The 25,613-nt window shown below is 28.5% G+C and overlaps 2 protein-coding genes and 1 non-coding gene across 6 annotated transcripts; 1 reads left to right on the top strand and 2 right to left on the bottom strand.

Annotated features, from left to right (window-relative positions):
- Positions 1-751: 751 nt before the first annotated feature.
- On the bottom strand, positions 752-2,009 carry LOC139427026 (uncharacterized; the record flags this gene model as incomplete). Its single annotated transcript, XM_071187355.1, is given in 1 exon segment — positions 752-2,009. A coding segment is annotated over 1 exon segment (690 nt), but the record flags the coding sequence as incomplete, so codon positions are not given.
- Positions 2,010-4,759: 2,750 nt separating this feature from the next.
- Positions 4,760-4,832, bottom strand: TRNAR-ACG (transfer RNA arginine (anticodon ACG)). The gene has a single exon. It is a non-coding gene; the product is annotated as a tRNA-Arg (tRNA).
- Positions 4,833-5,038: 206 nt separating this feature from the next.
- Positions 5,039-25,324, top strand: LOC107454879 (poly(A) RNA polymerase, mitochondrial). Of its 4 annotated transcripts, none has more exons than XM_016072212.3 (9): positions 5,039-5,255; positions 6,379-6,471; positions 9,162-9,299; positions 10,128-10,337; positions 11,761-11,984; positions 14,809-15,029; positions 19,876-19,959; positions 21,382-21,503; positions 24,452-25,324. In XM_016072212.3, exons 2-9 carry the CDS (start codon positions 6,412-6,414, stop codon positions 25,232-25,234), a joined length of 1,842 nt encoding a protein of 613 aa, XP_015927698.2. In that variant the 5' UTR covers positions 5,039-5,255; positions 6,379-6,411; the 3' UTR covers positions 25,235-25,324. The 4 variants fall into 4 exon arrangements, with proteins under 4 accessions (XP_015927698.2, XP_015927699.2, XP_015927700.2 ...); XM_016072213.3 differs by having other exon boundaries at positions 5,049-5,269; XM_016072214.3 differs by having other exon boundaries at positions 5,119-5,255; positions 6,373-6,471.
- Positions 25,325-25,613: the final 289 nt, after the last annotated feature.

The raw sequence follows: 25,613 nt of genomic DNA, 5'->3' as shown, positions 1-25,613 counted from the left end.
TTCTACACTGTAAAAAAACGCGGTAAATATTTAACCAGTATTTGCTGCGAAGTTTCTCATCGAACCCCAAGTTTTTGTAAATGAAAGATTATTTCATTTTGGTTATGCCGAAAATTGGTAAGTATGATCGAGAAATAAATCCATGGTGTTACTGACTGCAAAGTATTGTAAAAGACATATAACTTTGACGGTGACCGTTAACTGAACGATATTTGTTTATTGCGCTATGTTGTCTTTACAGCTATGTGAATAGGGACGGTTAATGTACATTGTTTCAAGTATCAACTTGTTTAGATAGGTAAATATTTTATCTTATTTGCATTCATTAAAGTTCATCTGTTTTATGTTGCCTTTTTAAGTTTAGTAGGTGATATGTCATGAAATAGCTATTTCACGATACATTTTTTTTCTAATATTTTTGTAATAATTAATTCATGGTGTGACCTTGCATTGTTATTGGAGGCATTAAAAATATCTAATTATAGTAAAACCTTCCTCTGCTTTAAGATGCCTTCAAAACACTTATTTTTTGGTGCAACCTCCTTTTGAAATTTGGAGCTAGTGAAAACACTAAAATAAAATAAAATTGAGCTACATTTCATGTAGTCAATAAATGTATACCAATTTTCGGTGCAATATAGCTCGTACTTTTAACAGTGTATGATATAATTAGACAGAATTTTGATGCTTTCAAAAAAATAATAGACTAAGAAAAATATTGAATGATTTAATAAAGAGAGTTTGATCTTACCTCAACCATATTTTCACTCGTTTCTCTCCCCCTTGTGCCAGTAACTGCTGATAAAAAATAAATCATAGTTACAATATCAGCAGATTTTATAGCCGCCTTCAAGTCCTTGCTCATTTCTTTCGTTAAATCGGCAGTTAGAAAATCATAAGTCAATGTAAGTTCACCATCTCCAAAGAACTCAGGAGTCGTTTGCAGACATTCCAATACATTTCTTGCAGTTTCTTGCCATTCTTCACTTATGTCCACTACAGTGATACTTATTTTCAAAGTTTTGCGATATTTCCGCCAATAGGGTTCATACAGATATCGAATTATATGAACTAAAGCTACTGCATCAGTCGCCGGTCCACCTCCTAAACAACATATCGCCAATGTACCATTTTCAAAAGCATTTTTAATAAGATCTTGGCGTCCGCTCACTAAAGTGTGGAAGTATTTGGCGACAGCACTGGTAAAACACGGACTGTGCTTTAGTAAATATGCACAACGTCGGTAAGGCGTATCAAAGCGAATATCAGATTTACGTCTAGGGCGTTTTTTATAAGCTTTTACGACTTCTGTCAAAGCCCGACGAATAGAATGTGCCTTCCACATTATTTTCAAATCCACTTCCTTACTTATGACGTCATAGTAAAACTTTTGTAATTTGTTATCGAAATTTTTCAGCGGGGTAATTTCGGCCTCGTCCATTTATAATTTAAAATGCCAAAACAGACATAAAAAGCTCCTATCCAATTCAAAATTCAGACAAAAACGGATGCTTTTTTGTTTAACTTAATAAGCTGGTTTCGAATCGATAAGATAAGTACACGAAAGTTCAGATAATAATAATAAAAAAATGTATTAAAAAAAAAATTATACTATTTGCTTATCTTCCAGGTGGAAGTTGCCAGGTAACAGGTTAGAAAAGTATCAGAATAAAAAGAATAATAAAACCATTATTTTATGAGAAGAATTATCACGGAAATTATTCAGATGGACTTCACAATAGGGTTTCGAAATGGCTTCCTTTCTGATAAGCTAATACACATTGATTGTTTGACCGAATGAAGAATTCAGAAAACACACGTGGTTTAGTGATAAAAATGGGAGATCCTATTAAACAGTTCAGTAGCAGTTAGCTTTTCGCCGTCAGGGACTGATTTACGAAAGGGTTTTAAGGGCACAGAAAGGCATTCGAAGACAATTATAGGGCTGTGGTTCCCAAATTTTTTCGGCAGTGGAACCCTAAATAATCACACTTCATTCCCGAATTTGTAAATTATTTGTAAACTATAAAGTATATAAAAACATTGTAAAATTAAGTATATAAAAACAATTGCGATAGTGTTATAACGAATGTAAAAGACTACTTTATTTTGAGAATAATTGAAATGAGGAATGGAATTTTTTTCAGTCTTGTTCATTAGTAGTCATGATTGAGATTTTATAACAGACAGTTGAATTCGCACTCCTAGATCTGTATCTAATTTAATTTTAAATTTTATTTAGATGTAAATACATAAGCAATTTTGAAACTGTAAAAGAACTACTATAACGTTGAATATGGCTGCCAGAGAAATATACTTCCTTATTAACTAATTTCGTTATTTTGATTTGTTATTCGTTATTTTATTTTAATTTGAAAATCACGATGGAAAATGCTGATGCAGTTTTTCGTAAATACAGGACTTTTTTATATAATGCAGATCAAGACATTGTTATTAGAAAAATAATAATTAAAAACAAAATTCTGTTTCTTTTTCATTTGTATTTTACTTTAATTTCATGAAGAGAACCGATATATTAAAAATCTAATTATAAATGCATATTTCAAAATCATTAGTGTGAGGTAAAACCAATTCCTTACTCTCGGAACCCCTTTTACCCTGTTTCTGTTTGGGAACCCTGTTCTAGGGAACCCAAGCAAGAAAACTATTAGCAGAAATCAAAATCACAAAATTAGAAAATAATATATATTAAAAAAACATTTTTAGATTGCTATTAAACAGGAATAGGGCAAAATTACGATTCTTTTTCTGGCAGGTAACCAATTGTAGCATATAGTGACCAGTTTTTTGAAAAGTGTAAAATTTTAGATGATTAAATTTTCTTTTTCTTTTTTTTTTTTGATATTTATAATGTAAAGCATGTATAATGTAATCTCTCGGTCTCTCTCCCTTCCTCTCTCTCCCTCTCTCTCTCATTATTTTAATGTATCCTGTTTTTTTTCTGACATTAAAAGGAAATAAAGGGTTTAAAAAAAGAAAATAAGCAACATTGGAATAAAAAATATGGGTTTTAAATAAGATGAAGTACATAGTCAAATGCACAAGGAGACGAAGGTGGGCCATGGAACACCCTAATGTGTTTTGAAAAAAAATTTCTCTCACAATTTCCATTATTTAAAATCCATATATTCTCTAAAAAATATGGAATAAAATTTAATTGACTAATCTGTACTCCCGTCATTTGAATATCTTTTCTTTCTATATTTATTTTAATTTTATTTTATTTATTTGATTTAATGATTTATTTATATTGTGAAATCTCTAGATTCAAATTCCAAATTCGCTCAAGTGGTAAAGGATTTAACACGTATTAAATTTGCATTTTCAAGGCTGAAACAGGTGTTGACATTGACAAAAACTTTTGCTCGAACTTATGGCAGTTTTTTTGGTCAAAATAAAATGTAGGAAATATTTAAAAACCAATCTGTTGTTCTGAAGAAATACAAGGAGAGAATTCAAATTTAGCAGGTGGTTTGAAACTTTTCTAGTATGTAAAATGTTGTTCCGTTTTTTTCTTTTCAGATAATTTTGACTCTCCTTAAATTTATAAATTCGATTCATTTAAAAAAATTTCTCTATCATCAACTAAAGATCTGATAATTAGAAAGTATTAATGTAAAAAATCTTCCAAAACAATTTTATTTTATTAAGCATCAAACTCTGCAGGATTAGTTAGAATATGGTAAATAAATTCTTCATTTATATTGCAGGAATCTAAATTTTTTTTTTAAAGAAACAATTAGACTGTTCTTATTGTGAATATTCAGAACTGATAAAAAACGAATGAATATATCTTTTGATTATTCTGAATCGATAAAAAGCGAGTGAAGATATCTTTTAATAATACAATAGAAATAGCTTAAAATATTTCAACTTTTTTTTTCATTATTTATTTAGCGATAGAAGTTGACTGCACAATAATCACAACGGTTATTCAACGTTTTTAAGTAAAGTTCTAAGCATTTAACAGTACTAAATTAATTTTTAAATTTGAAAACACTCATTAACTCTTAACAAATCCCATAAAGTTGAAATAAAAACTATTATTTATTTCTGTTTGTTTAATCAGAGTTTTTCTTTGTTTAAAACATATCATTCTTTGGTGGAAAAAATAAAGAAAATTTTTAGTGAGGAAAAATAAAGATTTCTGTGTGAAAAAATTAAGTAAATTTTTAAATAATATTTTTGAAATCAGTAAATATACAATAAGTCAATATCATTTAAAATTATTCCAAAAAAGTGACTGCAATAAAGTTAAACGTGTCTGCTTTACTAAAGTGCACAATTTCTAAATGAAAGAAAATGATGTTCGTATTTAAGTAAAAGTACTTTAAAATGCGTGTTTCACATTTTAATATTATCGAAAATAATTTACATACTGACCTACTCTTTGAAGAAGTCGGTACACATCTATGGTTATTTCATTATATCTAGAGTGCCTGTATTGAAAAGAGTGATGACAATATCCAAGANCCTCCGGCGGTAAAGTTTTTCTGTCCACCAATCAGGAATCGTTTCTCCCTTGTCCACTCTCTTTTACTCTAGGCTCTCTAATTATATCCTTATGACAATACTTCTTAAAACCAACTGATTTTATTAATATTTAGTTCATGTTATAAGAAAATAAGTTTATGTTTGATTAATTTTTCCCCACATTTCTTTTTAAATGTTATGAAAAAAGAAAAAATATGAATCTTGCAGTAATATAGAAAGCGTAAAAATGAAAAAAAGATTTACACGAGCCTGCCAGGATTCGAACCTGGAATCTCCTGATCCGTAGTCAGGCGCGTTATCCGTTGCGCCACAGGCCCACAAGATGGAAGGAATTTCTAGTTTATTTAAACCATAAAAACTAGAAAAACAAATACATATATATTATGAATAAATAAAACACGATATGTTTAGCTTCTTTAATATTTTCTATGCTAGTACAACTGTCTTTAATATTTAAAAAGTTAAAAGATTTTTAAAATTCGTTGATAAAAATTTTTATCTATAAATTTTTTAATGAGTGCTCAACAGATGGCAACTATTGCTTGTAAACAAATCATGGCGGTGTGAATTGAAATTTTATATTTATAACTTTAATAAAATAATATGCATTTAAGCGTTTCCCTATATTTATAATTGTTATGTTGTGTAGGAAGTGCAGGAATCTTTTATTGTCCTGACTATTATGTAATTTACTAGCTGATGATTATTGCCTTAATTGCTGCACAATTAAACATTGACAGGTTTAAAAATTTATGTAAAATATTTTTTATCTTTCTTTCTATTCTTTTACTAACAATTCTGGTTTGTGTACAATGTTCTTTCACTGATGCTATAATTGTATTTTATCGCAAAACTATTTTTTGAATGCATGTTGAAAATGTTTATAGTTACGAGAATAAGCAAAAGATTTAAAATGGAGAACTTAAAAATGAAAAAAAGAATATTACTTATATAGATATTGTTCCAATGAAAAAATGATTCACCTAAGTGTGGAAAAATGCTATATATTTAATATGTTTATTTCTATAAACAAATATAATATTTGGGATACTTAGAGATATTTCTTAAGTTATTTTGCTCGAAATATTACACACAATATTTTGAAAAATGGTACACAATATTTTGATTTTACTTTCAAATAAAGTAAGACATACTAAGGAATTTTTCTACCAATATTTTACTATTAAAAATTAAATCATGACTTATGATTCCTAATATAAAGAGGCTATTTCCACATTGTGATCTCTCGCACTAACTGCATTTACCAAATGGATTTTAAACTTGCAAATTTTTTATCAAAACATAAAGAGGTTTGCTGGGAGTAGTTTCAAGTTATACCCATTAAGTTGGTCCCCTTCTGTGATTTTTTTTCTCCTAAATTTCTCGTGAGCCATTGCCGGGAAGTTGCGAAAACTTGGTGTTCATTTTGCCACCAATCAGGAAACAGTAATCATCCCTAAGAGTTAGTTTTAGCATTTCTTTGTTCTATTGCTAGGAAGATTTCCATATCTGTACCTGCCCCAAAATAATCAAGTTTTTGAGTGTCCATAACGAGGCATTTCCCAATTATCGTAATTAACAGATAATCTACTGTATAATAAAAGAAGTTGCTTGCAAAGGGGGGAAAAAATTAGAATTCTCTAACTTTATTTAAATAATTTTTCATTGCAATTACAATGCACCACAGGAAAAGTCTTGTAAATTTAGAAAGCTATTCAAACATGTTTTAACATTTATCCTTTAATTGTTTACTATAATAAACAATCAAAAATTAATATGACTTACAATATTTTTTGTAAACATAATTTAAGTCATTCTTTTTATTTTTAGAATTTTAATTTTTTTATATTTTTTTTGTTGCAGAATTCTTTCAAAAGGGAATGACTGAAGGATAAAATGCTAATGAAAAAAGTACCATTGTTAAGCCTATTCATATCAACAAGACTTGATATTTTGGTAAACATTAACTTTAGTTAACTTGTCATTGATGTCTTTTTTTTTTTCCCAATCATTACTGTGTATTTTCAATTATGCTTGTACATGAGTTAGTTTTTCCGATTTTGAGTCAATTTATAAAAGATATTATCAGTATATTTTTAAGAAATATTCAAATTTGCTAAACATCATAATGATTTAATAAATTTATTTAAAATCAATCATGTTTAGTTATTATATATTTTGTATTTCACTCCAGTTTATGAATGGGTATTTTGAATAAATCAATAATGATCAATATTAATTTTCACTAATTTTTAAATTACAGAAATTGAATAAACATTACAACAATTCATTATATTTATTAATAATAATTTTTTTTTATGTTAATTTAGGATTAGTTTGTAAAATCAATTTATTATTATCTATTTAAAAAAAAAATACTTGAATTGCTATTGAATAAATTAAATGTTGTAACAATGCTTGTTTTTGAGCAAAATTATTGTAGACAAGCAGGGCCAGCCTTCACACTCAAAAAGGAAAAAAATGTATGAAAATTAAAAATTAGTGCATTTTAAAGTTCAAAATGTTTTAAAAGAACATTTTGTCTGAATGTAAAAATATAATAGCTATATATGGTGGGAATATAATAGTAACATAAGAGAAATATTATAGCAACATATAAATATAATAGTAACATACATGGAGGAAATATAATACAGTGTTTTCACTACAGCGCGAGAACCTCGCATATTTTTTCCTTTTCTCGCAATAAAAAATAATTAACGCGAGACGTTTGCACACTCTATTAATCAATTTCAAAATGTGCGAATTTTGGAAAAAATTTCGTCTTTTGCCGTTTTGAATAAAATTCGTTTCACTTTTCTTCCTTGATATTTCATTATTTTGATCATCGGTCCTTGTTATCTAGCTTCCCTATTTACCAGTATTGTTCAGAACTGGTGCGAACAGCAGAACATCCCCCCCCCCGAACCACGGAACCCTTTCAGAGCACATTTCTCTGCAACCACGTGTTCACTGTAGGTAAGGTTTCTTCATGTAATAGGTTTACATTTTTTGTGCATAAATGTAAAATGGACAAATACCTTGTTAAGGCGTCATCTTCTACTTCGTAACGGACAAATGAAAATGAAACAAATTTCGGTAGAAACGGTTAAAACGAAACAAATACGGATATTTTTCAGCCAAATAAATATAATAGCTGATGAAAAAGTAGATATAGAACATTTTCCATATGATGATGCAGTAAAAATATTCAATTAGAAGATGTTAAAAATGTATTATAATTAAAGAAATAATTTTTTCCCAAGTCTTTTCGTGTTTTTTTAATTTTTAGAAATCTTACTTAACTTTTTGAAATCTCCCCCTGTTTTTGAGAAAGGGTGAGAAATGCGAAATTCTCTCCCATTTTTTTTCTGTAATGAAAACACTGTAATAGTAACATATATAAGAGAAATTTAATAGTAAAATATATAGGAGAAATATAATAGTAAGATAAGGGAAAAATAATAGTAGCATATATAGAGGAAATGTAATTGTAACTTAACAAACTGTAATTAGCACAAGTTATGATTGTAAATAATTCCTTTACAATCTCATACCCCACCTCCCCCCAATATTTGAGAAATATGAAATATTTTTCCTGTGGAAATTACCTGAAGTAGAAATTTTCGAAGTGATGGAATTTTATAAAACTTATATCAGAACTTCAGAACATGACCATAAGTTTGTCTATTTATATATTGAATAAGGTTTTTTTATATGTAATGGTTGACAAAAATCTTTTAATTCTAATTTATTAAACAACTAATTCACTACCTTTGCTACCACTAGGAAAAATATTTTCTGAAACTAGAAATTCAATTGTTATAGACAGTGATGTGGAGAGAAAAGTTTTTGCTAAATAGAAAATTTTCCATTAGATTTTCTGGAAAATTGGAAATGTGAAAAAGGCAATTTTTAATAGACTTGTTATAGGACATATTTGAACATTCTATATTTTCTTTTATTAGTCAATTTCTATATCATTTAAACAAAAACTGCAGGTTATTGTTCTAACTTTGTATTCCACATGAATAAAATTAACTTTGATTCTGTTTTACTTAAATTTGTTTCATTTTTATTTTTAAATTATTAACTTTAAACTATTATATTTATTTTTTCAATAAGGGGAAAACTCAAAATGGCATAAAGATGATGAAATACTCCAATTTTGCATACTTATATCCTTATGTGAACAAGAGCTTATTTTTGCAATACTTTGTTAATTTTGTGGCTTAGATAATTTTTGTAAAATTTACCAGAAAATTTTCTGAAAAACCCACAACTTTGAATTGGAGAAATTTCACATGCGTTAAATCTCCCTTTTTCATGCATTTATGACTTGGGTCATGCCTGCATAACTCTGTTACATAAAACCTCTTATAACTGATTTTATTTAACAGAAACACTATGCAGAAATGTCTTTAAACAATATGTTTGCAAGTAATGTGATTGTTAAAAAGGTTAAATAATCATTGTTAAACTTTCAGTTTTAACATGATTTGCGAATGTATTATGATTTTCATGTAGTATTTTTTTTTCCCCTATAAAACCTTTATTTTCCAGAAAATCTGAGCTATAAAGGTAAATGCCTGTATAAATATTGTGCAAAAGTATTATATTTATTATTTATATTTTCCTTTTTTTAGGGGAAAAATACAGTGCATCACCTTCATTCAGATGCTAGAAGACAAAATTTCTTCAAAATAGTTCGAAAAGCGGCTGGGCATTCTAACTCTGTTTTATCACACTCTACTCTTAAAAATTTGTTGCAAAATTGTAAATCAGTATGTTTTTTATTAGTTACATTATTTGTGCTTTTTATGTATAGTGTTCTACTTCATTGTAAATTGGACATACTTTAAAAGAAACGAATATGATGAATATGAAAATAACCAGTCTTAGAATTGTCAGTAACAGTAATCAGTCATTCGGATTCGGGAGTAATTCTAAAATCGATTACAATTACTTGTTTTAAAATTTTCACATTTTAGTCCAACTGACATGTCTCCATCCTCATTCAATGATTATTTTTTGCTCCCAAAATCTAACATTTGGCATTTAAAATAAAAATGAAAGTTTTCTGATTAAAAATGGCATAGTATGCATTAAATATAATCTGGATTTTGGGGAAAAGTCAGGGAATTTTTTTTTCTTTCTGAAATTGAGTGAAAACCCTAAAAAAATTTTAAAGTAGTCATTTTTTAAATTTTTTTTTTTGAAAAGCATATTATAAATTTCTTATACACTTTCTTAATGCTTTTGAAACTTGCAAAACATAGAAATTTTCTTGTAAACTGAGACTGTATTTAAATTGCACAAGTACTTATAAATAATTTATGCCTCTTTACATATTAATTTGATGTCTTTATTTTTTATGCAGATAAACAATTTGAAAAAATAACTGCATTGTTTGTGCACTATTCTTACATGTTTGAAACATCACATTCTAGTTAGGAAGCAACAAAATATTATTTCCTGCATAATAAAATCATTATTATTTTCTAGTAAACTTCAAATAAAATATTTTATGTTTTTTTGTTAAACCTACCAAATTTTGTTTTGTTAACAACTTCTTTATTAAAAATTTTTATTTTATTTTTATTATTATGTAGGTGAGGGAACAAATTGATACTTTTCTTACATACGTGCAATTATCAGAACAAGATGTTTCAAATCGACTTTTAATGTGCAAGGATATTGAAAATGCCTTGAGGACAACATTTCCTGAATCGTCAGTGCATCCTGTTGGTTCAAGTGTTAGTGGCCTGGGCTTACGAGGCTGTGATCTAGATTTGTCTTTTCATTATTCTGCCTCAAATCCTGTAAGTGTTCAAGTTTGAACTTTCTATCTATTACAGTTGATCTCTCTGCAAATGGAGGTCAAAATTAACAAAAATATGCTTTTTAAGAATATATATATGCATCAGATACTTTAATTAACAAACTTATATTAAGTAAAATTGATCTTAAAACATACTTTTTATCTGTGTATTTATAACTACTGTTACAACAATCGTTTATCTGTGTATTTATAACTACTGTTACATCAATCGTATTCCATTATTTCTATACAATATTTCTTCTTTTTTTATGGCAGGCATTATATGCTTTTCATATTGATATTGCAAATTGTGTAATGACTTCATGACAATTTTTTTCCTGTTTAAAATTTATTCTAAGACAGCTGATTGTTCAGGATATATGTATGTTGACTTGTATAATTGCAAAGCATGAAAATTAATTTTTCAACTGCATTAAATTGCTCTATAAGAAAGAAATGTTGCTTAAGGGATGTTTCGGTTTCATTATTCAAAAGAGTTACAAGCAGCTTTTAAACTATCCTGATTGGGTTTTCAACAAATTGTTGTGTAATCAAATTGTTACACTTGTATCAGATCTGTTCAAATACAATCCAAAAATGTTTTGAAAGCTAAATCGGGGGTGGAAATGATCAATTTGTAATCAGATCCATTAACTTCTCAAAATTCTGAATGCACATTACTCACAAAAATACTTTTTCCATCCATCAAGTATTAGTGATAGATTGCTAAATCTCACAAAATGGTGCCTTCAAAATTTGTAAATACATAAAATATTGAAAATAAAGCACTTACAACTAACTATTGGAAGGAAAACAAATGAAAATTACAATAGAAAAAATATAGTTTTATTTATTTAGATTTTCCTTTATTGTTTATTTGTCCTCATAAAACAGCTAACAAACAGAAAAAATTAAATATACTAGCTTCAGAAATCGGATATCTCTCATCACTATTATTGTCTGATTTGCTTTTTACCTAGTTGAATTGCTGACATCACTATGGATTGTTAAGTTAAAAGGTTTGAGAAGAATTGGGGGGGGGGACAAAAGGAAGAAGAAAAGAATCAGTTGGACTTTCAATTAATTTTTATTTCTGAACGAAGGTGAACAAATAAATTGAAAGTTACCCACAAAGATAATGCGTCTTTTTTTTTTTTTTTTTTTTTTTTTTTTTTTTTTTTTTTTCATCAGCTTATGCTTAAGTTTTGAATGAATTTTCAAAAAAGGAAAGAAAAATAAAACAGTACTCTCGATTATATGTGGATGGGTTTATATTTGAAAATATAAGCTGTATTTTTAACTTTTTAAACTACGTTTAGATTTAAGAACTTTGCTATTTATTTATTAAAGCTTTTCATTTAATTTTTTTTTAATTTCAATTATTATTAAATCTTGTTTCAAAAGATGATTTATACTCTTTTTAGAATTCTCCAGCGCAAAACATTGTTGTAACTAATGTTGATGTCTCCTCTGGAAAAGTTCCTGCTTCAGATTTTCCATACCTTCCTCTTAAACAGCAATTAATTTTTATCCAGAAGGTGTTGAAAGAATCTGGTATAACTGAAGTCACAACTGTAGTACCTGGTCGCTTTCCAATATTAAATTTTAGTTGTAATGATCTTGGGTGCGATCTTTCAATCAATAACAGGTAAATTTTGCTTTAAAGCTGTCATAAATTTTGTTACAGTTTTGGTTGGTAGCAGGGCCATAACAGACTAAAAGCATAAAATTTGTCCTGGAAACTGAAAAAATGATTTTCTATCTGCATTTTAATCCCAAGAGTATCTCTCTATACTAAAAAAATTGTGAGTGCTGCTCCTGTTTTGAGTGTTATGTTACATTTTGTGTTGTTGTGCAAAACAATAAGACTTTAAAATTGCAAATGTGAATAGAAAAATGTGCAAAGATCACAATGGAATTTTTAAGAAAATTAACATTCAATATTTAGTTCAAGAGTTATTAACTGTTAAACTTGTGAAAAAAATATGTGGACCACTCTGCAGTACACGGAAACGCTATTACAGAATTGATATGCGACTTGTTGAAATGCCATTTTTGTTTATGAACTTTACACAAGTTTTTTTTTTCAACTTTCTAAAGTTATAGTTATTTTTAATGCTTTTCCCACCCCTCTTTTCCTTATAATGATTATTTTATGGAGAAATTAGTTGTTGGTGTTGGGAAATTTATTTCTTTTGAGATCCTTATTTTATCAGCTTTCGCTTGAATTGATATCAAAATTTAACAAACGCGAGGAAGATTAGATGTTACCAGATATAAATCGTAGCATTTTTATTCAAATTTTTAAAAATATGAAAAAACATACTCGTAATTCAAGACAGGTAAAAATTGTTTTCTATTTGATTTGTTATAATGATTTAAGTCTTGTTGATGAGTTCATTTCGTAACAAAAACGACTAACATATTAAAAAATCATTCTTACATAAAATTAAAATAAAAGTATATTTTATTAACATTTTACACAACTAAATATAATTGTTTGTTTTGGAGAAAATATTTTCTTATACAAAATAGCAGCACCAAAAGGTAACCAAAAATTAAAGCACCAAAGGTCCCCAAAAATTAAAGTACATTGCACTTCAATAAAATTTCTCTAACTTTGCTTAAACTATCAAAGTTTTTAGTGTAATGATTATAAACTCTCTACTTTTCTCATTTAATTTTGACTGTTAAAATTAGCAATTGTCACTACTTGAAAATCTTTTTTTATGTGCAATGATACTTTCTTATCTGAATCAGATTAGATCCATTTGTTTGCTCATCGTAAATACATCCAAAACATATTCAGAAGGTCCTTATGTACCAAGTCAATGCTGTTAATCAGATGTTACAAAGTTGCTTTTTGTATGTTAAATAAAGTTGTTTATTTATTTATGTATAAGGATGAAGCATAAAAATTTAATTTTTTATTAGTAAAATTTTTAAAATCCTGTTGTCTTTCCTGCTGTAAATCCTGTAATTTTTTTTCACTTCTTTAATTTATATTTATTTTGTTTTATAACTGGCTTTGAACATGCCAACTGAATTCTGAGTTTACGATTATCAAAGCTCACGCTCGTGGCCTCATAATTTTAAACCTAACCCAGTAAGGCAAAAGAACTCTTTGATCAAGCATTGAGATAAGTTAATGTTTGTGAAGGACTTTTTTGTTTTAACTTACCAACATTTGCGTTACATGGAGAGGATTTAACGGTTAGCCTGACAGCAAGATGATTCTAACCCATGATCCATCTTCCAGAGCATATTTTATATAAGTATTGTAGTCAGTGTGTGCACGGAAATTTTTTTTTATCAACCAGCCACTGTTGGGATTCCAACCTGGGTCACTCATTGACATGGTTTTCCTCTCCTAGGTCACCACCTCATTTAGGGGCAAACTCTCTATCCCCTGGGCCACAGCAGTACTCTTTGAATTTTATTTTTTTTTATAACCGTCATTGAACAGCCGACCCAATTTTGAAGTTTACGACCACTAATGTTTAACTCTGTAACCTTGTAATTTTGTACCCCATTCAGAAGACAGGGGAACTCCTGGATCAAGTATTGGAAGAAATTTGCCTTCATGAAGGGCTTTCTTGTAGAACAAGCCTGCATTTACATTAAATGGAGAGGAAAATCTCCCACGGTTAGCCTGATGACAAGGAGACACTTACAAATGGTCCATCTACCACTAAGGATAATTTACATCACCACTGTGGTCAGTGTGAGCTGTTTGGAATTTTTATCAACCAGCTATCGCCGGGATTTAATCCTGGGTTACCTCATTCTCTATCCCCTGAGCCAACACTGTTCTCTTTAACTATGAAAAAAGATTAATGAGAAAAAAAGACTTTTCTATTGACAAAACCGAACAGTGGCTTTGCAGTTTCTAAGAAAAACTTCATTACTATCCCCTTCCTTAATGCACAAAAAATATAATTTTGTAAGCTTTTTGAGGAAATCTGTCTTTTAAATGCTAGTTTACATTTTTGATTCTCAAAACATCCATTTTCACAAATATACTAATATATTAACTTGCTATTATTTTCTTAGTCTAATTGTTTGATTTCCATAAACTACTTACGTCTACTAAATATCTAGTGTTTTTCTCTAAAATTGTGGAACATTTACATACATAATTGTTTAAAAAAAAAAACAGAATTATCTGCTGTTTGTTTCTTCGAAGGAATTTAACTAAATAGTATAACACTTTTTATTAGGAATTTCAATCTGGCCTTGTAACAATTGTCCCTATCTCTCCTGTGAGCATTGCTTTGGATGATGGGCAAAAATAATCTGTGTGTCTAAATAATCTTTACTTGGTCCACAGTTTCTGTGATTATGCTTCCAATTCTTAAATGATATTTTCAAATTACAGAAATCGAACTATACAAATTCCCATTAGTGTTTTTATGTTTCTGTAGTTTGTCTTTTTATTTCCGCTAACTGACTTGAGTTTGGTTTGTGTTTAGGTCTGCTCTTCAAGGAACAAGATTAATGCAAGCTTGTAGTAAACTGGACCATCGAGTTGCACCGTTGTTTCAACTTATCACTTATTGGGGGAAACATTTTTATCTGATTGGAGGACCACTCAAGTTCAAAAGTTATGCTATATTTCTAATGATTGTGTACTTTTTGCAGAAAAGATATCCTCCTATTCTTCCTGCACTACAAAGTGTACTACAGAAAATAGGTAATTTATGTTCTGTTACCAGATATATTCGAGCTGAGGGGTACCCAACCCATGCATACAGTTACCACTGTATATTTAATTACCTTCAAGTTCTCTTTTCCTTATAGATAATATCCTTATCAAACAAACCTCTAAAAGTTATTTTTAACCCCTTCGAATGGCAGATGGAGAAAGAAGCCCTTTCCCAAACTTTGTGTTTATTCATACAGAAGAGTACATATACATACTAATACAAGACATAATTTAAGAGTATTGCATTGAGATCTCATTCATGTGATTCTATTAGAGTCTGAAAGACTTGTTTTATATACAATATTGTGGGCCATATGGGGAGTATCTCGTAATCACATCTATGTTATCGTGCAAGGTTGCCACTCCACAGGGAATTTGAAAATCACCTGAAGTAACAGAGAAATGCAGGGAGTTTTAATTTTTTCTTTACAAACTGGGGAAAATGCAGGGAATTCTGTTACTTATTTTCGTCTTTTAAAAAATGGTGACTACTCATTGTGTAATCTATGAGATATTTAAGGATGATATTCCAACTATACTAAGCTATTTCATTTACTATAGCTTTATTTAAGTATCTTCAGCTGTTCCCTTTTTTATCCAGCAATTAAGACTAGTATAGGTAGCCCAATATAGCTCCCACAAGAATGCAGTAATTGTGTTTCCTCATAATATATTGTGCATAATACGTACAAGGAAAACACATTGAATTTTTTTCTCCAGATTTTAATGGCAACCCTGTCATGGTCAGGAAGAAGTTAAAGATTAGCTGCTGACTCCCTGTTACAAATGAATATGGGGCAGAAGTAATGGTCACCACCCCCCACAAGGCAACTAAATATGAAAAATGGCTATTAGATACTTGTTTGTTGGTCACCACCTGATCACAACTTTTTTTTATGAGAATGTATCCCATGCGGTGGCGTACGCAGAATTTTTTCATGGGGGGTGTTCATAATTTTCTGAAACTACTGAAAGAAATTCGAGTCTGTAATAAAGCACTATTATTTCCCTAATTTAGACAGCTAGACAATTTTGACTTTTTATTTAGACAACATTGTTTGGTTAAATTTTGATTTGATTTTTTAAGTTTAAGAGCATGATGTAATATCTTCTGAAAAAAGTCCAATGTCATATGGGTGGGAAGTAACACTTTGAGGGCCACTTTCACATTCATCAGATCTTGTTATGCTAGAAACGTTTTCTTCAACGAAAGTATCACATATCTGTACAACAGAAAAACTTACATTGATACTAGATGCTGTCACCTCACTAATTTCAGGTCGTGATTTTTTCTCAAAATAATTAAAAATTGTTAAATTCTTACGTTTTGACATCCTAAAGATCCAAGAACAGTAAATATATATACTGGCACAGAAATAAATGCTATTCTCAGGGCCGGCGCTTACGCGGGGACCTAGGCCATTCAAATTTTTGGGGTCCTTCGATTAAGTTGTTTTTCTCGTATATTTTTCATTTATTCAAATATAAAAGTATTTATATATCTTTTCATTTCAGAAAGCATGTTTAAAATTAAAATAAATAATAATAAATTGAATTTTACTTTATTTTGTTAAATTAGAACTAAATTTTAATCATAACATTTTGAAAAAATTTTAATATATATTTAAAATTGATTTTTTTAAAAACAATCATTGTTTTTCTTAATTTTTTAAAATTTATTTTCAAAAAAATCCATTTTAAGGGGGCCCCTAATTATTTGATATTACATCATCAACTGTACTCCGTTCCCCCTTTTATATAATTTTTCACCGCATCTCCAAAATTCTCGAATTGTCTCAAAGATGACAGCACGTCTAGGATTACAGAATCATCGCGTAAAGATCTCGCGAATGACAGCCAGTCTCGAAAACTATACTGGCCGGACAGAAAGGAACCACTCCGTAACAGTATCACGTGAATTTGGTTTCAAAAGTACAGAGAAATACCGTGAGAAAAAAAAGTAGGCATAAGGCAGATAAAAATATATTGTCTTTAAAAATAATAGCTCGCATAATTTCTAATAAAATTTCTATTTTTGCCATTTTGTCTGAGCTCAAGGGGGGTGTTTAAACCCCTAAACCCCTCCCTTGCGTACGCCACTGATCCCATGTATCATTTTTTAAAATGTATGCTTTCAAGTTTTTGTTTATTATACAGGAAAGTTGTTACTGTCTTCAGAACATACAGGTTATTATACTCTGACTCAAAATTTCAGAGGGACCGGTCTTCATAAAATGTTTCATACCAATTCTAAAAATAAATAAAAATTCATTTTTGGCCGTTAATATTTAAAAATAATCTAATTATTATAATTTTATCATGATGATTTCAGATTTATTTTATAAGGAATAAGTTTGTTGTTTGTTTATATACATAAATTTTATGTTGCATTATTGGTTCAAAATTCGAACCTTAAATTTTATTAGTTGAAAATGTTATGTACTACGTATATTTTTCATAAACCTATTTGGGAAGATCAGGACTGCTTTTTCTTTGTTTTAGGAATAAACACTGTAGTGTTTACCATATTTTAAAAATTTTTTTAAAATAAATACTTTAAGCTAATGATATTAATAGTTTTTTAGTATAGTTTTTAAAGTTGTAATTTTCGAAAAAATCGACACTGATCAGTAGAAAAATTTATTAGTTTTGCCCTTTGCAAATAAATAAACTGTTTTGTCAAAAAAAAAGTCATTAGAATTTGTAATACTCTTTTTTTTCCAACATATCTATCTACGAATTCTACATATATGTGAAAAATAAATGATTGAAGTGACCTAATCTAAGACCAAATCTGTTAGACATTCACCCAAATTTTTTTTTTTTTTTTGGCCCATCAATCCAAATCTGCTGAAGCTTTAAAAAAATTTCATCAATAAAACTAGTTTGTTTATATATAGATATAGATATAAATAGATAGATAGATAGACATTTGGTCATTGCTCCTGCTTAACTCTTCCTTCAAAATTGAAATTTTCACAAATTTTTATTAGTTTTCTCCAAAGATTTTATTTTTTAATTTGCAAAAGTAGAAAGTCGTTTTATTATAGATATACTCTTCAAGATCTTAAGTAAAATTTTTCGTTACAATGACTCTTCCATTATAACAACTGATACACGATGTCCTGTTTTCTATTTCATAGATTCAATATTATTTTGGTATCCATTAGAACACACAAACTAAACCATTCATTATAATATTGCAATCAAAACTTTGTTTCACTTTTTATTTTATTTTTTCAAGAAAATCTCTAAAACATCTTTTGTTTTGTAGTTTTCGAAAAGCAAGTTATTTAGTGAAAATGGTTGCTCATATACTATTTTTTCTTTGTGATTTAGTAGTATTGTTTTATTTAAAATATCACTTGTAAGTACAGTGCACAAAAAAAATTGTTTTACTTAGAATAACTTTTGATCTAATGGTTGGACCTTTATATCAACTCAATTTGAACAGTTTGAGAGAGTGACCTCAAATATGCCAATAATTAATAAGAACCGATGATATTTTAAGTTATGAAATCATACATAAAACGTACTTTCCCTGAATAAACATGCCTTTTTCGACAGCTCTGACCCTCCACTAAAACCATTCACAAATCATGTATGAGGTTTATGCATATTGCCTCACCCACACGATTCATTATTTAAATTTTTTTGGTAATTAAGTCATTGTGTGAAAAAGATATTCAATTATAATTTTTATGGTTAAGGAATTCAGGGGTGATATGCTTATTTATTATTTTAAGCAAATGCAGTATGATAGACTTTTGCAGTTACGCAATTATTGATTTATCTCTTTCATGTGATTTTAAATATTATTTATTCCTATCATTACGACAATAATCATATAGAATTTTTAAATGATGAGTTGAGAGATCGTTCACAGAATTCATTGGCATATTCACAGTGTTTTCATTTTGATATTATTGAAATCAATTTTGTTCAACATATTGATCATATTTTTTTGAGAATCAATTTTGTTCAACATGTTTTTTGTATGAGGGATTATTATTTAGTTAGTTAGTACTCCAAACATATCAGATTGTCACCGTAACATTGCTACAAAAATTTGATCAAACCAATACAGATTATGATTGCAATGTACATAGCTGCCAACTCTATTTGATTTTCCAATAGACTACTGGATTTTACCAATTTCTCCTGGTCTACTAGTTTAATTAAAATGCTCCTGGTTTTTGTACATTTTAGATAATTCCCTAAAATTGAGTAAGTTTCCTAAAAAGAATCACTCTTTGAGTAGAATTTTTGTACAGATTATTGCTTCCTTGCTTGTATATTTAAATAAGTATTTCTAATACATAATGAAGCAAACCTCATTTATAGAAATCAGTTTAGAACTTTTATTGTTCTAAAATATACAGTGTTTATTTTTATTCAAAACTCTCTTCTTAAATTAATTTTAAAAAATCTTTTAACTATCTTTGATGAATTAAATGCATATTAATATTTGAGTATGTTTAATGTCAATCATAAGTGGAAAATATTGCAATTTTTCTATTTTGCTGACTATAAAGTTTCCCATGTGTAAAATATTTAGTACATTATGCAGCAATTATCATGAAATTTATGTTATTTTGTAAAATCTACTGGATCTACTTGGCACCTATGAATTTATATAAAATAAGGAGTTGACCGTACTTTTTAAATGTGATAATCAATAGCAAAAATTATAGGTAAAGAATTTATGTCTTTATAACGTTTAATAAATGTTAAAAATTGATATTACTATTCATAAACCATTTATTAATTTGATTAGTCAAATAACAGTAGACATAATTTAAAACTTGTGTTTAAAATAATTTTTTTTCCACAGATTTAAATGAAGACAAATATTTGTTTTCTGAAGGAAAAGACACTTCTGAAGTTTTCTCGCCTTCTTCAAACTCAGAAAATTTAGGTATTGTTTTTTATTCATGTTTTTTTATCATATTTATTTGGAATATTTTAAAGTAGAAAATTTTTAGAATATACTTAGTGGAATTTAAATTTAAACCACATTATGAATGAAAATGCTATTACATTCTCACCATTTTCCATCTCAGAATATTTAGAAATTTAATTTTATTTATTTCCCTTGTTTTTAATATAGTTTAAATAACTTTAAATATTTTAATGAAGCATTTTATGAAGTAAATGTGTTTTGTCATTAGCGATTCCATGTCACTTGTCGGATTATCGAACATTATAATCTATTATACAATTTAAGTTTTTTTTAAAACTATTTTCTTGGTGTAAGAAGTATAGGTTTCAATAATGCAACTACACTTCTGCTAATCATGAGGACTCATAAAAGATAAATTATTTTCAAAATCTTAAGTATATTCATAAATCTAAAATCATTAAATAAACAAAAAAGTACAACTTGTGTATAAGGCAGCTGCTGAGCACAACATAGCATATTAGTTGGAGTGAAAAAAATTTGCGCCAGTTGGGTAGAAGAAAAAGGCCATCTAAGCTGTTAAGAAGCCCTTGAGATTGCTTACCCTTAAATACTGGAGAAAAATTTGCACATCTTCTGTAAGTTGTTCAAGTTCCCCATGTATTTGAAATGGTTTACAAACCTTGGAAAGTGGAATTTGTGGATCTTGGCAATCTGCACTTTAGGGAACTATTGTGTCAAAGCTTTTTTCGGTGGCTGCTGAAATCTAATATATCTGCGAGTTTGAATCGCTGCAGCACAAAGTTATTTCTGTCAGCATTCCGTCTTTACAAAATATCTTTTGTTTAGAATATTAATTTATTTGCATGTGTCACTTGTTGGACTTTACTGTAAAAGAGTCACGCACAAACCTTCTGGAAATTTGCTTTTTCGTCCGAACTGTCTGAAATATGCTGCTGTTTATTGAATGCTGATCAAGAGACTTCATGGACACAGAACTCAAAAATGGGCAGTTTTTAAGGTATTGCCATATAAAATTACCATTTAATGCATAGCAAGCAGAGCCTGTTATTCATACATAAATAGTCTATTTATCAAATTTCTTTTTAAATAGTTTCTAATGAACCATTTAAAAAGTAATGTGTCTTAGATATTTAACTAATTTTTCCTATTTTAATGCTTTTCATTAAAATTTGTTTTTCAAAGAAATAGGATAAATATGACTATGTACGCTTAAAAAATTAGCTTTGCTTGCTATACACAAGTAAGATTTCAAAGTAGCTGTGTCAAATGAATTAACTGAGCCATATCAACATTTTAGGCTATTTGATCAAAAGCCAAATTTTATAAGGTTTGTGCAGGTTTTCTTTTCTAATACTTTTAATTGAAACTGTTCATTTTTGTGTTAATTCTCATAAGACACTTTGTATTTTCTTTTAGAAATGTTGTTGCGAGAATTTTTCTTCTTCTATGCAAATTTTGATTTTACATCTGTTATCTGTACCTTAGATAGAAATGTATGGGATGGAAAATCCTTCATCATAAAAGAGCCTACATTTGAAGTAAGTCTTAATTATTTGCTTCTTTTCTATTTATCTCTCTATAAGGCTTTTTTTTTTAATATAATCCATTTTTTATTCATTTTTAATTTTCTTCCGTTTTGATCGTAGTCAGCTTAAAATTAAAAATAATTAACATATTAGGAATCACTTGATATTTAAATACCTACTTCTTATATGGGTTCAAATCCTGACTCAGGTTGCTAAACCCTATCTTATTTTCAACTTACAAGGGAAACTAGGGAAGTGTGACTCGCCAATTTTGAACTAAACTGGTGGGATGTATGCCTTATGAGGAATAATTTTAGGGAACAACATTCGTTTCGGCCCATAGAAGGTCCTGTGAGAGATAAAAAATAATTCAATATATAGAAAAATCGGTATTTTATTACTTCAATGCAGACTATTAGTTATTGTAATTGTCTCATAATCCAATTAATTTGGAATTAATTTGCTAATTAATAAATTAATCAAAAAATTTATTAATTATTAATTAATTGTTGGTTAATTGTTGATTAATTATTAATTAATTGTTAATTAATTATTAATTAATTAATTGATTTGCAATTACATACTCCGATTAATTTGGAAAGTTTTTGGGAAAAAAAATTTAAAAAATTTGATGTCAATTTTTTTTTTTAAATTAACCTAACAGGTTTTTCTGAAAAACTACAGATATATAAAATTTTCGAAATCAATTTTGACAATAAATATGCATTATATAGTACGTGAAAGTACCACAAAATTAATTGGAGTATGAGACAATTACAATAACTAATAGTCTGCATTGAAGTAATAAAATACCGATTTTTCTATATATTGAATTATTTTTTATCTCTCACAGGACCTTCTATGGGCCGAAACGAATGTTAATTAATTTATTAATTAGAAAATTAATTAATTATCCAATTAATTACAAATTAATTGGAGTATGAGACAATTACAATAACTAATAGTCTTCATTGAAGTAATAAAATACCGATTTTTCTATATATTGAATTATTTTTTATCCATCACAAGACCTTCTATGGGCCGAAACGAATGTTTCCCCCTAAAATTATTCCTCATAAGGCATACATCCCACAAGTTTATTTCAAAATTGGCGAGTCACACTTCCCTAGTTTCCCTTGTTAGTCTCCTGTGGTGTCTAATGTTTTGTCCCACTTTCACCCTGCTCAGACAAATTTCCTCTTGGCATCTTCCCACCCCCACCTTATGTTACATAAACTTCTGTTTTTCTTGAAACAGTGTTAAAAATAATATAAATAGTAAGTTAAATTTGAGTCTGGACAGCTCTGGGTTTAACTTGCTTACCTTTCTATGAGATACCCCAGGTTTAAATCCTGGTAAATGGTGCAATCCTGCAATGGCTGGTAAATTCATATATCTCTCCATTAGCAGACATATCCTAAATTAGAGTCTCTTTGCTGTGGGGCTGTTAGAATGCGAGTTTTTGTGATTTTCATCTTCATTTTTTTGTAATGCTAATGTGGATTTATTCAAAGTCCATCACTAAGTTGAGAGATTTATCCAGGAGTTCCCTTGACTTCTGAGTTGGGTTCAAAATTCAAGGTTGCTGAATTGAAGCTTTGATTTGGCTGCTTTGATAACTGCAAATCTGATTTAAACTTATTGTCCGAGACCAGTGATAAAAGAAGTTAGATGTTCATCAGATAAACTGAGAGAGATTTGTGTCATTTAGCTATCCATATCCAAAAAGTTAGTTTCCTGCAAAAAGTCTTCCACAAAGACAAGTTTTTCTCTATATTTTATTAAGAAGGATTTTTTTTTATGTCTTCTTAGTAAAATTCAGATCCTGATTATATGTTATATCAATTATAGTTTGAGCTCATTTGAAAATTTTGAATATAGATACTAAGTATATATACTGTTCTCAATCGTTAGATATCTCTAATGACTGAGATACAAATCGTGAGTTAAATAAGTAAAATATGGAGATCATAGTTTTGAGTTCCTTTACCATCCATGGCATGCTACTATAGATGAATGTTACTTCTTTGTAAGTCTCGTATGGCTGCAAGTGTTCCATGATACTGGACTCAAGAAGTCTGTTGTCTTCTTAGCATCTTCTATAAAGCTTTGTAATGCAGCAGTTTGTTGTCATTTATGATATAAAATTATACGGCATTGCTGTTTTGTTCTTTATTTTATTATTCTTTATTTTATTTTATTATAAGTTGAAATTTATAACAGTCTTTGTTAATAATTCTTTTTCATGTCTTATTTATAAAAGTTCATGTCTTTGTTTATAAATATTGTTTAAATTCAAGCTTATTGCACATTTATCCAGCTTATTACATTCACACTTAACATGTTTTAAATTGCTTACAGTTAATTTTTTGAATATGAGGCTTAGCATGCCAAAGCCTGCTATTCTTCTCTACTTGTTGCACCAATCATAAGCAAAAAGATCAAGAGCTGTTGAATTAATGAATAAGAAACTATTTAACTCTCTTCCTACTGTTCGTTAAAGCAAGGGTGTTTTAAAGTTGACTTATTCACATTTCTTCAGTTCTTCTGAAAATAAACTGTCCTGACCTTTTAAAGTTTATGGAGAGGAAAATAACATGCTAGAAAATGAAATTATTTAATGCTTTGAGTTCAATGAAACTGCAAAATTGGAGAGTTTAAAACAATTTCCAAAAAGCCAGAAAGATTCAAAATGTGAAAATATTCAGTCTTTTTTCATGTTTGTTTCTTTAATTGCTAAAACTTTATTCAGTTATTAAAATTTGTGAAACAGAACATTTTCATACAAAACATGTTATCTCTAAATATTAGCAGTTTTCACATGGGGGAAATAAATTGAACATAGCAAAAGAATTTTTTTTCTTTTTCAATAGCAGAATGATTTTCTTATTTTTGACAGCTTCTTATCTTGAAGCAGCTGTTATACATAGCATAAAGACATGATAGCTTTATTTTTGCAGCTGAATACAATTAATGTTCAAGATCCATTTAACCTTAGTTGGAATGTGACAACTGGCGTCGATTGGAAACACAGCAAATCCCTCATTAAATCTCTGCTTTCTGCTTGTGAAGCTTATCATGAAAGTTCAGATCAACCAATAACCAATCAGAACTGGGGACTTCTTGCCATGTTGGATCGCTCTTCTGCAAATTACTCATTTGCAAGAAAGGAGACAGTAGAAATGAAAATTCAGTTGGATAAAACAGATGAAATATCAGAGAACTGGATACAAATCTGTGATAATGTTTTCTGCTTTCTTCAAGATTGCTTGCTTTTTGAGTGCCATCCTGTTGATTCAAAAACCATCAAGTTTCAGATTGACAAAACTGCTGTAATCAATAAAACAATAGCTTATAATAAAAAGTACGGTAAGCTTCGAACTTTCGAGAAAGTTGATAAAACTTCAACTACTGATAATGTAACAAATATTTTATTTAGTCACAGTATGTATGTTACTGTTTTAGAAACTTGGCGGGGTAGAAGTAATTATTTTTATCAGGATGATATTGAAAGTAAACAGATTTTTGTTGGCACTGAACAGCAAATCTCAAACCAAATTTTAGAAAAATGTGTTGAAAATAGTGAAGAAAAATTTATTTTTATCTGTGATTGTAGTGTTATTTCCATTGGCAAAAATATTTTTCTTAATATTATCATGAGAGCTGTAAACAAACCTGTATTTATACCAAAATTAAGAATTTTTTTAAAAGAATATTTTCTCAAGTATTCAAGATTTTTATAGATAATTCTGATTTTGATCTGAAATCGATGTTACTTGTAAATATCTTTTAAAAGAATAATAGATATATTGTTAATAAATTATTGTCTTCGACTGTTGTGTTTTATTTATAGTATTGTCTTAAATAGTGAACATGATACTTCTAAAAAATTACAGTTAAATTAGTCTGTAAATAAAATGTTTTATTTTTACCTGTTTTAATATGATTTAATTCTTTCTTTTTTTCTTTTTTTTTTCATTAAACATGTTTGCTTACTTGAAACATGTCACTGATATTTGTGTTTTTAAATGAAGCTTACTTTTAATCAGATTTATTAATGTGCTCAATTCTATTTGTAGGTTTTAAATTTGCAATAACAAATGCAACAATTTCTTATTTCTA

This window comes from Parasteatoda tepidariorum, chromosome 1 (assembly GCF_043381705.1).
Source record: "Parasteatoda tepidariorum isolate YZ-2023 chromosome 1, CAS_Ptep_4.0, whole genome shotgun sequence".
NCBI classification, from domain to species: domain Eukaryota; kingdom Metazoa; phylum Arthropoda; class Arachnida; order Araneae; family Theridiidae; genus Parasteatoda; species Parasteatoda tepidariorum.
Note: the sequence above shows the minus strand (reverse complement) of the source record. Positions and strands in the feature narration are given on the sequence as shown.

Bases quoted from the DNA above. Each gene is read 5' to 3' on its own strand.
- LOC107454879 (XM_016072212.3), top strand. From the start codon at position 6,412: ATGCTAATGAAAAAAGTACCATTGTTAAGCCTATTCATATCAACAAGA. The intron at 6,472-9,161 runs GTAAACATTAAC...TCCTTTTTTTAG, and splicing joins CAACAAGACTTGATATTTTG to GGGAAAAATACAGTGCATCA. The intron at 19,960-21,381 runs GTATTGTTTTTT...ATTTTCTTTTAG, and splicing joins TTCAAACTCAGAAAATTTAG to AAATGTTGTTGCGAGAATTT.